Below are 12,149 nucleotides of genomic sequence, written 5' to 3' on the forward strand. Positions count from 1 at the left end.
AACTTCAGAGAGCCAGGCTGGTTTCCATACCTTTTTTCCCTTCTGTTTTTCTGACATCTGCCACTCCTTGTCTTTCTTTCTTTTTCACCTGAGGTAGAATTGTTAATTGCTCAGTGGTGTCCAATTCTTTGTGACCCTGTGGGCTGTAGCCCACCAGGTTCCTCAGTTCATGGGATTCTCCAGGAAAGAATACTGGAGTGGATTGCCAGGGGATCTTCTCAACCCAGGGCTCGAACTGGGGTCTCCTGCATTGTAGGCAGATTCTTTTTTTTTTTCCTTAACCTGAAGTGAATTGTTCACCTATTCTATGGTTCAGCTATGTGAAGGGTTAAATGATTTTCAGTGGATTGCTCTGTGAATATGACTGGCTATGTGATATGGATCAAAATACTTGGTCATTCTAAATGCCTCCATTTTTAATTTTTTTAATTAATGTTATGTTTTAATTAATGTTTAAAATTAATTAATATTAATTAGTATTAATGGAGTGTTATAATGATTAAATAAACTGTTTAGAATAGTATCTACACATAGTAAATGTTTTATCTTTTTATCTTCATTATAATTATCATTCTCATCATCTTTCACTCACTCCCTTGGTTTTATGTGACTGTTTAAGTTGTATGTAAAAATATGTATTTATTTATTTATTTAGCTGTGCCAAATCTTAGTTGCCATTTGTGGGAGGGAGCTTTCATTGCAGTATATGGGATCTAGTTTCGCAACCAGGGATGGAACCTGTGCCCCCTGCATTGGAAGCATGGATTCTTAACCGCTGGACAACCAGAGAAGTCCCTTAAATAGTATTTTTTAATTTAGATACAGCACAAAATATTAGAGAAGACCAAGCAGTCCTTGCCAGCAGTGCTGCCTGTGCCTCAGGCAGGTTAGTGTGGAATGTATGTTGATGTCTTCTAGTGAAGGAACTGTTCAGCATGAGAGCTACTTAAATCTGGTCTTTATATTGACATTAACGATAGAGGCTGACAGGAATGCAGAGATAGCTGGTGGGGAGTCGGTTGTGGGGTTATGTGTCTAGGCAAAAAGGGGAACTAAAAATTGAGGCAGAGGAACCAGATGTGGTAACACAGTCATTCAGAGGAAGGGAGTTAAAAGGTTGAAAACATTAGCTCTTTCTTTTAAGTGAATAAGAACATCACTATAATCTGTATCTGTAATAATAAAATTTAAATAAGTTGGAAATCAGGTTGATTCTGGCTCCATTTTGGACAGGTATTAGAATGTTGCTTTTGAAAAGCTATAGTCAGTGTTAAGTCATGCTGTTTGTATGCCAGATGATTTTGTTTTTGGCAGTTAAACTCTCCCACTTGACTGTTAATTTGCTGGCAACAGTTTTGTCCAACTAGTTGGTAAGTTCTGAGAGGATATGGGGGGCTTCCCTCATGGCTCAGTGGGTAAAGAATCTGCCTGCAGTGCAGGAGACAGAGGAGACGCGGGTTCAAGCCAAGGTCAGGAGGGTCCTCAGGAGGAGGAAATGGCAACCCACTCCAGAATCCTGCCTAAAAAATCCCATAGACAGAGGAGCCTGGCAGGCTACAGTCCAAAGGGTCGCAAAGAGCTGGACACAACTGAGACTAACACACACACAGGATACGAGATGCTACTGTATCGTGTATTGCTGACTGGTCAGTAAGTGCCCCAGGTCACGGGTACCTGGAAGACAGGACTCTGTCTTACTAAACTTTATGTTTCTGGTACCTGGTAAGAGTCACACAGTAGGAGTTCACTAAATATTTGAGTTGATTAATAGTTTTTTCCTTGGAGATTTCCTTCTTCTATATTTTCTTTTAATAGCATTTATTCCTTGGAACTCTAGATTATTGTTGTTTTTATTAGCCATTCATTCTCTTTTCTTTAACCCAAAAGGAAATATGAAGTTATTAATTATGTAAGTTTATATCTAGAAACGTGGAGCTTTAGAACTGGCAGGGGCCTTATACTTTAGAGACAACCAGATGAATGTTGAATATTCCGAGGTCCGTAGGCTACAGTGACTAGTTAGCTTCAAGCTGGACCATGATCTTGTTGAGAAGTAGTATTCATCTTCTGTATTTCAGAGAGTCAAACAACCCAATTTTGTTTATTTCCAATCTGCCCTTTGATTCTGTCGTAGAGATTTGTTAGAGACATTTCATTGCTTGGTAGGTGTCCAGGGGTCAATGGGCAGAGTTGGGAGAGAAGCCCCTAGTGCTTTGTAATGTGGATGGATTGGATCCTACAGAAAGGTAAGTTCAGAGCTCCAGCGATGGAATTACAGTCTGGGCTGAATTCCACTTCTACCACTCTGTGACTCCATGTCCTTAAGTGATATAACATCTCTTAAATTTCACTTTACTTATGAAAATGAGATTGGAGAAGAGACAGTATAGGGCAGTGGGTTAAAAGCCAGGAATCTGAGGCCAGACTCCCTGGATTAGAATCCTGGTTCTTCTTATTTACGAGAGCAAGTTATTTTCAAGCAGGGTATTTTATTCTATAGTCAGTCTGTAAAATTAGACTGATGATAATAATAGATGACTTTATAGTATTGTCCTAAAGATTAAATAGGTGAATACCTGAATAAATGTTTAGCATGATGTCTTAAATGTTCCATAATTGTTAGCCATTTGTTGCTTTTTAAATTGAATTAAAATACACTGATGCTGGGAAAGATTGAAAGCAAAAGGAGAAAGGAGTAGCAGAGGATGGGGTGGTTAGATAGCATCACCGACTCAATGGATATGAATCTGAGCAACTCTGGGAGATGGTGGAGGACAGAGGAGCCTTGCATGCTGCAGTCCATGGGGTCACAAAGAGTCAGACACAACTTGGCGAGTGAACAACAGAATTGAATTAAATTTCTGTTAGGGCTGCTGTCAAGGAGAACTAGTTAGGAAGAGACTTTTTCAAAATAAGGAGATTAAAACTAAAGCACAGTAATCATTGAGCCTGAGATTCCAGAGAGGAATAATTTTACTTCTATTTTAACAGTGAGTGTGTTTTAATTTCATGAGCAGCAGTGGCCCCCTTGCTCCCCACTGTACTAAAAAAGTAAAGCACTTTTGTACTAAAGATTTTTCTGTTTGTCTTGTTCATGATAGAAACTTTTTTTTTTTTTTAAACAATGTGATTGTAAAAAGCAATGTGAGCAAAGTAACATTTGCTTTCCTGAGGAAAGGCAAAGCAATTTCAAAATGACTCTCACTCACTAACAAAACTTGGATTCCAAGTCCCAGTATTACAAGTACTATAGTTCAAGCTAGATATTTTATTTCTGAAATTCTAGCCAAAAGCATGAAACTCCTCAGTAATAGGAAGTTATAAAAGAGTACTTTAGCACAGCTGTAGGTTTTTCATTTCCTAATCTTAAAAGTACACTTTAGAAAAAGTACTGCCTGTACACATCTATCTTTTTCTTTGTGTTGATCTAGATCTATTTCCTTAAATAGAGGCCAAGTGTGTTTGGCCTTGGAGGAGTTAAATGGCTGTCTCAAGCTCAAAGCTGATCAAAATTTAATCAAATCAATTAAAGAAGGATGTTTTAATTAAGAGATTAAATGATACATTGTGATAATGGAGGTAAAAGCACTTTGTTGACTAAAGCACTTTGTAAACCATAAAGGGAAGTCACTCAGTCATGTCAGACTCTTTGCAGCCTCATGGACTGTAGCCTATCAGGCTCCTTGGTCCATGGTACTTTGCAGGCAAGAGTACTGGAGTGGGTTGCCATTTCCTTCTTCATATGTAAACCATAAAGTACTCTGCAAATATGAATTGTTTTTAAAATAAGAATTTACTCTGAAGCATTGCTGGCTTTCAAGTATACTTCCAGGCTGATTATCCCAGAGGTAACAGAATAGATAGGTTCAGTGATCAAATTTGGATAGTTGAGTTACAATTTATTGAATTTATTACAAACATACAGTGAGAAGCATAGATAAAAGATGGGTATGTTAATACACAGGATAGGGTGAAGAGTCACACTACCCGAATCCTGTGTTTCCTGTTATTAGTTTGTCCAGTCTCTATGCTGGGCTTCCCTGATAGCTCAGTGGTAAACAATCTGCCTGCTAATGCAGGGGACGAGGGTTTGATCCCTGAGTTGGGAAGATCCCCTTGAGAAGGAAATGGTAACCCATTCTAGTATTCTTTCCTGGGAAGTCCCATGGACAGAAGGAGCCTAACGGGTTGCAAGCCGTGGGATCACAAAGCATCTGACACCACTTAGCGACTGAACAGTAACAAGTCTGTATGCTGCCTCCACTTTCCCTGGTGACAGTATGTTTACGGTATAGTTGAGGATGAACAAGGGGACTTAACAGATGGAAAGTGTCTGGATCCAGTGTTTGCTTGCTCTGGTGGAGAGACCTGAGGTATTTACATCTGAATGCAGCTGTAATTTGCTGTTAACCTGCAGAGCTGTTGATCCACCTGTCTCTGGCAAATGACACATGAGGCTAGAATGAGGATCCCCGGTGGGTGTTTGATTTAAGGACAGCAGTCTGGATGTGTGATCTAATCCATGTTGTGAATATTTAAGATTTGCATCATCCTTCTGTCTTGCGCTGTCTATACATAGCACTCTTGCTTTGTTCCATCCTTTTAATCTATATTCAAACTGATTGTGTTCACTTTTTTCTGTCTTTGGCCTACAGTTTACTGACAGCTACCTTAACTTCTGTTTCACTGTGTAAATTTCACCTATGTTTCAAAAGTTACTTGTTTACCATTTTTGTTTAGTTTCATGTCTTCCTTGTTTCTTTTGTTTTCCTTAAAGCACATTGAACACAGCATCTTAAATAATACAGTAAGCTCACTTTACAATTATCATTACTGTTATCTTTCATTATAAAAGTATAGCAGATCCTTGTTTTGTTCTCTTTTGGTGGAGGACTGAAATATTGTAGAATAGAAATCTGTATCTATAAGGAACGGGGTGGGGGTAGTTATTAAAGAGATTGAATACCTTCAGCTTTCTATGTGTATGTATTTCATTGAATTTAGATCTTTCATTTTCAGTCCTGGACAAAAGTGTTCAGATTACTTAAAAAATGGCAGTCTTAAAAGGATGGTTTGATACTCCTTCTTTCTCTGGGGAAAAGGCATCTTTCAAAGCTAGATCCAGAAATCCAGTAAATCGCTTGCTTTATATCTAGACCCTTATAATATAGAGAAAATAAAATGGAATTCTTACTGGAAAATAATCTGTCTAGAAAATTCCTTGCTAGGGAATTGTCTATGGGGAAAAAGTGAGGAAAACAGTAGGTAGTTAAATGTTAACAGAATTATTGCTTCTGTTTAATAATAATTACATGAAATCAGAATCCAATTGAAACAGTTGTATATGTAGTAAATTTTATCAATATATTCCTTTCTTAGTGGATATGCATTTACAAAGTTGAATTGTGATAAGCTGTGATAGTAAATCAGAATCGTGGAAATGACAATTTAAATAATTTAACAGACTTTTTGTTTTTAATGTTATGTGTACATTGGTTGTAACCTGATTGTTTTTAATTTTATATTTAGTATAATTTTGAAAATGCATCTCAGACATTTGATGACCTTCCAGCAAGGTTTGGTTATAGACTTCCAGCTGAAGGTTTAAAGGTAAGAAAATAGTAATATATGATTAAAATTACAGGATATTTAATAAAGTTATCTTTATTGCTCTTTGTTTGTTTAAAGGATGAAAATATTTCTTACTGTTACTTATAAAACCTATATGTATTCATTCATAAAGGGCTCAGACTATTGATAAGGTATGAAAAAGAAAGTGAAAATTACTTGTGATTGTATTTTATTATTCTGAACTAGCTGCTATTAGCATTTGGCATTTGCTATTTCAGATCTGTTCTTCTAGAATATGTGCTGTGTGTTTGTTGAGATATATGTACGAATATTTGTGCATATATATTTATGTACATATAATGAACCTATGTTTAATACTAATAGAAATATGTCACTTGGTTACCTGCCATTTTTAATTAATTGTAAACTGGAACATCTTTTCATGCTAATAGACAAGGATCTGCCTTTTAGTTTGCTGTGACTGCATGGTTTTGCAATATCATGAAATACTATGGATTTTTGAATAATTTTGTTTAATTTTTTTACTGTGGATATTTAGCTTGTCCAATTTTTGCTAATGCACTTTTCCCATTTTTAAATTAAAATGTCCATTCGTATTGCTATGTAAGAATGTATATTGAAAGTATTAATCTGTTATTTGCCTTATATGCCTCAGATCGTTGTCCTTCATCTTTTAACTTTAAAGTTTCAGAAGTTATATTTGTGTATTATAGTTGCATATTATTATCTTCTCTTCTACCTCTGGAGTCATGCTTAAAAAAATCCTTCTGTGCTCCAATATAAGGTTTTTATGTTATGTAAGTGAGAATACATGAAATTGTGTATATATGTACCACAGAATGTTTTCAGTTTGTTCTAATTTTTTTTAATTCCGTAGTTAAGTGCCATAAAAATGTTATTCTCAACTAGGATACCAGGCATCTCTGGGTAGGATGTACCAGTTTTTAAGTTTTTCAAAGATTTTAAATTATTAAAAAATCCCAGTATTATACAACTGTTTGTCATTGTAAAAATATTTAAACAGAAAAGAGGTATGTAGAGGAAAAAGGAAAAAGCTTTGCTGTACCCTCTTCCTCACCTATACATATTTCTTCTTTAGAGTTCATCATCAGGTTGTTATGTGCTCTCATAGTCTTCAGATCCTTTTCTAAATACGTAGTGTTTTTTAGTTCATACATTTATGAACTTGTAAAGTTCATAAGTGGTTATCATTATGTATATGAAAGGTTTCTTAATTTTTATAAGGAAACCCATTCTAGCTAATTTATCCAGAAAGGAATTTATGAAGGGATAGAGATGTTGAGAGTATCGTAGCCTGGAGAAGCAGTTTCCAGACTGTTTCAGCAATAAAACCCGGAAGCACCTCGTAGAACTGCCATGATAAAAGATTGATGGCAGCCACTGACCACCAGAGAAAAGCACAGAACCTTGTCTCTGACCAAGAAGCTTCTGTGGTCTTAAAACAATCTGCCTCTATGTCTACTCAAGCTCATCAAAGAGATACCCTTTGCCAAACTGTTTCCTCAAATCTATCACCTGGATTTTTCTAATTGACAGACTCTAGACCACACAGTCTAGAAAAGCTATGCAGACGCTTTAACCTCTGAGCCACCAGGGAAGCCCATGACAAACTTAGACAGCATATTAAAAAGCAGAGACATTACTTTGCCGATGAAGGTCCGTCTAGTCAAAGCTATGGTTTTTCCAGTAGTCGTATATGGATGTGAGAGTCGGACCATAAAGAAACCTGAGTGCTGAAGAATTGATGCTTTTGAATTGCAGGAAATTCAAACCAGGTTTGAATATCAAACCAGATATTCAAGGAAATCAGTCCCAAATATTCACTGGAAGGACTGATGCTGAAGCTGAAACTCCAATACTTTGGCCACCTAATGTGAAGAACTGACTTGTTAGAAAAGACCGTGATGGTGGAAAAGATTGAAGGCAGAAGGAGAAGGGGACGACAGAGGATGAGATGGTTGGATGGCATCACCAATTCAATGGACATTAGTTTGAGCAAGCTCCGGGAGTTGGTGATAGACAGGAAAGCCTAGCGTGTTGCAGTTCATGGGGTCACAAAGAGTTGGACCCAACTGAGCGACTGAACTGAGATCACACAGTTACTAGCTTTATTAATACTTTAGTGAAATACCTGGCTGTGAGGGAGGCTGGATAATATAGTTGTTGTTATTGTTATTTTTGTTGTTTTGGTCTACTTCGGGAAGGTAGGATCATAGTGTGGAAACAGTGGTTTCAAAAAATTTGGGCACTATGAAAGAAAGGTATCCACTATAGTATTCACATTTGATTCCCCCACCTCCCCATATTAGCATTATGTCTTAGAGATCTTTGCGCAGCCTTGCTTGGTGTTTTGGTGTTTTGTAACATGAATGACCATGCATATTCTATTAATAAATATTCAGATATTTTGGTTTCTTATCTAAAGCCAGTTATTTTGCTAAGATAGAGGTTTGGACGTGTAATAAATGAGTGCATGGGTATTTATATATAAAATTTTCTTAGATGCACTAAATTACTTTTCTAAAAAGCTGTATTGATGGGTATGAGAATATCCATTTTCCTACACCCTTGCCAATCCTGGATATTATCAGTCTTTTAAACTTTTGCCAATGTGATGGGCAAAAGAATTATCTTGTTTTAATTTGTATTTCTCTGATTATCAGCGATTTTGAGTTGGCAGCCTTTCTTCCATTCCACATAAAGGGTCCAACCATCCCTTTTCACTGAAGAACCTTTCTGCTTAGTAAGCTTGTTTTAAAGAGTTTCATTAACTCCTGATAACCATAGTCTTATTGTAGCTCTTCTGTGCTATCGCAAATTTTGTTGTTTAGTCAGTAAGTTATGTCCGACTCTTTGCGACCCCGTGGATTATAGCCTTCCAGGCTCCTCTGTGCATGGGATTTCCCAGGCAAGAATATTGGAGTGGGTTGTCATTTTCTTCTCCAGGGGAGCTTCCAGACCTAGGGGCTGAACCAGAGTCTCCTGCTTTAGCAGGTGGATTCTTTACCACTGAACCACCTGGGAAGCTCATTGTATATTTAGTTTACATTTAAAAGGTACTTTGACAACTGTTGTTTATTCACTGCCTGGGGAAAAAAAATAGTGTTAAATATCTGCCTGCTTTTACCCTGTAATTATAGGGCAAGCCCAATAGGTGAAATACAGTGATAGTAAAGAGAGTATTCTAACAAATTGCAAATTGTTGGATCATTATAGATAGCTTTTATAATTGCATGACTGGCTTGCCATTGCCCAGAATCAGAATTCACAAATGCTAGCCTACTTCTTATTGTTTACAAGGAGGACTTGACTATAAAGTGGACATGGCTCACAGTAGTGTAATGTCTATAAAACTGATTAAACAGATGTGTTAAAAATATAACCAAGTTAATTTAAAAATATTGTATGGTTATAGCATTAAGAGACATAGCTGAGAAATATTATTACTTTTGAGCTTTGTCCAGAGTGTTTGGTTGGGATAGTTTTTGTAGGCTTATGTTCTGTAGAATCTGTATATTTTATAATAGTATAAAATATTAGTATAAAACATAGTAAAAAAATTCTGTAGAATCTATAGATTTTATAATAGTATCACTCAATTCCACCATTTATAAAAGATTAGATATATATGATATAACATATCAATTGAAATTGCTTGATTCAATTTACATATGCTAATAAGGAACAAAATTGGCTAATTAGCTTAATTAGCCAATTAAGCTAATAGGAACAAAAGAAAATTTTAGCTTTAATGTAAAAATGTGAATCTTACAAGAATTAAAATATGTCTTGTTAGTGTTGTTGAAGTTTTAAAAGAAAGATTTGATATTTTTACCTGGGGGAAACTCTTTGTTTTTGGTTATATATTTTAGCCAATTGGTTATATATTTTAGCCAGTACCTTTAACAGAAAACCTTTTTTTTTTGAGACCTTATTGGCTGTGCCTCAGATCCAAAAGGAAGATGTATGACATCAGTATGTTCCTTTAAGTCTAAATACATTATAAGAGACCTGATAATGACATATTGTATGGTGTGTTTATTGTCCAGAGTTAGATCCTCACAAGAAGTTCCTTACTGAGAGTCCCCGTTAGACACTGCAGAAAGTCTTTAACCTCTCAGTTTGGTGTTGTAATTCCATTCTCTCTCCTGCCTCACTAAAATAAAAACTTACAAGTAAGTGTTACTCTTTTGCCATATTCTTGCCAAGACTTATTATCAGAATTAAAGGATTGTCAACTTGATGGGGTATAAAGTGCTATCATACTGCTTTTACTTGGGATTTCTTGAATAATTAGTGATAGCAAGCATTAGTGAGATGTGCATGTATGTGTGCTAAGTCACTTCAGTCATGTCTGACTCTTTGCGACTCTATGGACTGTAGCCCACCAGGCTCCTCTGTCTATGGATTCTCTAGACAAGAATACTGGAGTGGGTCGCCATGCCCTCCTCTAGAAGGTCTTCCTGACCCAGGGATTGAACCCACATCTCTTACGTCTACCTGCACGTAGCATTACGTAATTATTAGTGAGATATAGCATTATTGGTCAAGCAGGCTTCTGGTTTGTCTGTTTTTTAACCCATTTTTGTATTGGTTTATAAATTTTTAATTTTTATTGACTTTTAGGAGTCCAGACATTAATCTTTTAGTTCAGTTTAGTCCAGTCGCTCAGTTGTGTCTGACTCTTTGCGACCCCATGGACTGCAGCACTCCAGGCTTCCCTGTCCATCACCAACTCCCAAAGCTTGCTCAAACTCATGTCCATTGAGTTGGTGATGCCATCCAGGCATCTCATCCTCTGTCATTTCCTTCTCCTCCTGCCCCCAATCCCTCCCAGCATCAGAGTCTTTTCCAATGAGTCAACTCTTCGCATGAGGTGGCCAAAGTACTGGAGTTTCAGCTTTAGTATCATTCCTTCCACAGAAATCCCAGGGCTGATCCTCCTTCAGAATGGACTGGTTGGATCTCCTTGCAGTCCAAGGGACTCTCAAGCATCTTCTCCAACACCTCAGTTCAAAAGCATCAATTCTTTGGCGCTCAGCTTTCTTAATCTTTTAGTTATATTGCCTTATAAATATTTTCTTCTTTGTGCTTTTTAACTTAAAATTGTCTTTTAAAATTATGCCTAAGTTTAAATTAATGTAGACATCTTTTTTGATGTTTTGAGTTTTCTATATCTTAAGTAATCCTTCCCTACCCTGAGGTCTTGAAATATTTTTCTCAGTTTACTGCAAAATTTGTAAATTTTTCCCATGCCCTTCACTCCATGCTTGGGAGGTCTTTAATCTGCTCAGGATTATTTTATTGTATAGTGTAAAATAGGCCCCTATTTTTACCTTTTTGAAAGAATACCCAACTACTGAAGCATCATTATTGCATAGTCAAGATTTTATCATGTAGATTAGTAATGCTAGCAGAGTTTCTGATTAGATTCTCTGTATATTATCAGTATCATTGGAATAATTCAGTTATACACCAAAGGCCAGTCTCAGGGGGATCAAACTTTTCTAGGTTTCTTGTTTCTTTGCTTTTAAGAAGTGCCTTGACAAGTAGAGGGAATAATAATGATTATTAAAAATTCAAATCAAGATTATCTCTGAAAGGTAAGCCTAGTATTTGGGGTTTCTGGAGATCCAACCAGTCCATTCTGAAGGAGATCAGCCCTGGGTGCTCTTTGGAGGGCATGATGCTAAAGCTGAAGCTCCAGTACTTTGGCCACCTCATGCAAAGAGTTGACTCATAGGAAAAGACTCTGATGCTGGGAGGGATTGGGGGCAGGAGGAGAAGGGGACGACAGAGGATGAGATGGCTGGATGGCATCACCGACTTGATGGACATGAGTTTGAGTGAACTCTGGGAGTTGGTGATGGACAGGGAGGCCTGGCGTGCTGCGGTTCATAGGGTGGCAAAGAGTCAGACTCAACTGAGTGAACTGAACTGAACTGAGCTGAGTATTCCTGTCAATGGCAGATCTTGTTTTCAGCAAAACGCCCTTTGGGCTGGATTTACCATGATCGTTTTTTGTGTGTTTTTTTTGACATATACTTATTTATTTGGCTGCATGAGGTCTTAGTTGAGAGAGATGAACTCTTAGTTAAAGTATGTCGGATCTAGTGCCCTAGCCAGGAATCGAACCAGGGCCCCCAGCACTGGGAGCACAGAGTCTCAGTCACTGGACCACCAGGGAAATCTGGTACCATGATGTTTGTATACAGTGTTTTTGTAACCTGGTACTCAGCCTAAGTTCTTCATGTGAATGAGAAGACAGAGAGGATAAAGATGTTGGCAGGCAGATTCGTCCTTGACTGCCTTTCCTCATACATAAACAGACAAAGGTACAAATAAAAAGGATTTCCTCTTAAAATGAGTTTTTTCTTTTCTGATCGTTATTCTTAAATTAGTGCCTTATAGCATCATTACCAGTTAATTTTTCGCAAACTGTACTATTCTTTGAAAATAAATTTACTAGTTAATTTTAGGATTATTTTATAAGAAGTCATTTTGTTTAATGTAAAGATGAGATTAGAAGAGAGTGG

At 36.9% G+C, this 12,149-nt stretch overlaps 1 protein-coding gene across 6 annotated transcripts in view; it reads left to right on the forward strand.

Annotated features, from left to right (window-relative positions):
- The window catches only part of RNF13 (ring finger protein 13), a 127,357-nt gene that overhangs the window by 25,049 nt on the left and 90,159 nt on the right, over window positions 1-12,149 (forward strand). For all 6 annotated transcript variants that reach the window (XM_086388841.1, XM_086388701.1, XM_086388871.1 and 3 more), the window contains exon 3: window positions 5,530-5,610. Coding sequence is in view for 4 of the 6 variants with exons in the window: in XM_086388701.1 (XP_086244827.1) it covers window positions 5,530-5,610 (81 nt within the window). In the remaining 2 variants the exon portion in view is untranslated. The remainder of the gene's footprint in view (window positions 1-5,529; window positions 5,611-12,149) is intronic.

The sequence above is a fragment of the Bos grunniens genome, chromosome 1, assembly GCF_055505025.1.
Source record: "Bos grunniens cultivar Pamir isolate PY7600 chromosome 1, Bosgru_T2T1.0, whole genome shotgun sequence".
NCBI lineage: Eukaryota > Metazoa > Chordata > Mammalia > Artiodactyla > Bovidae > Bos > Bos grunniens.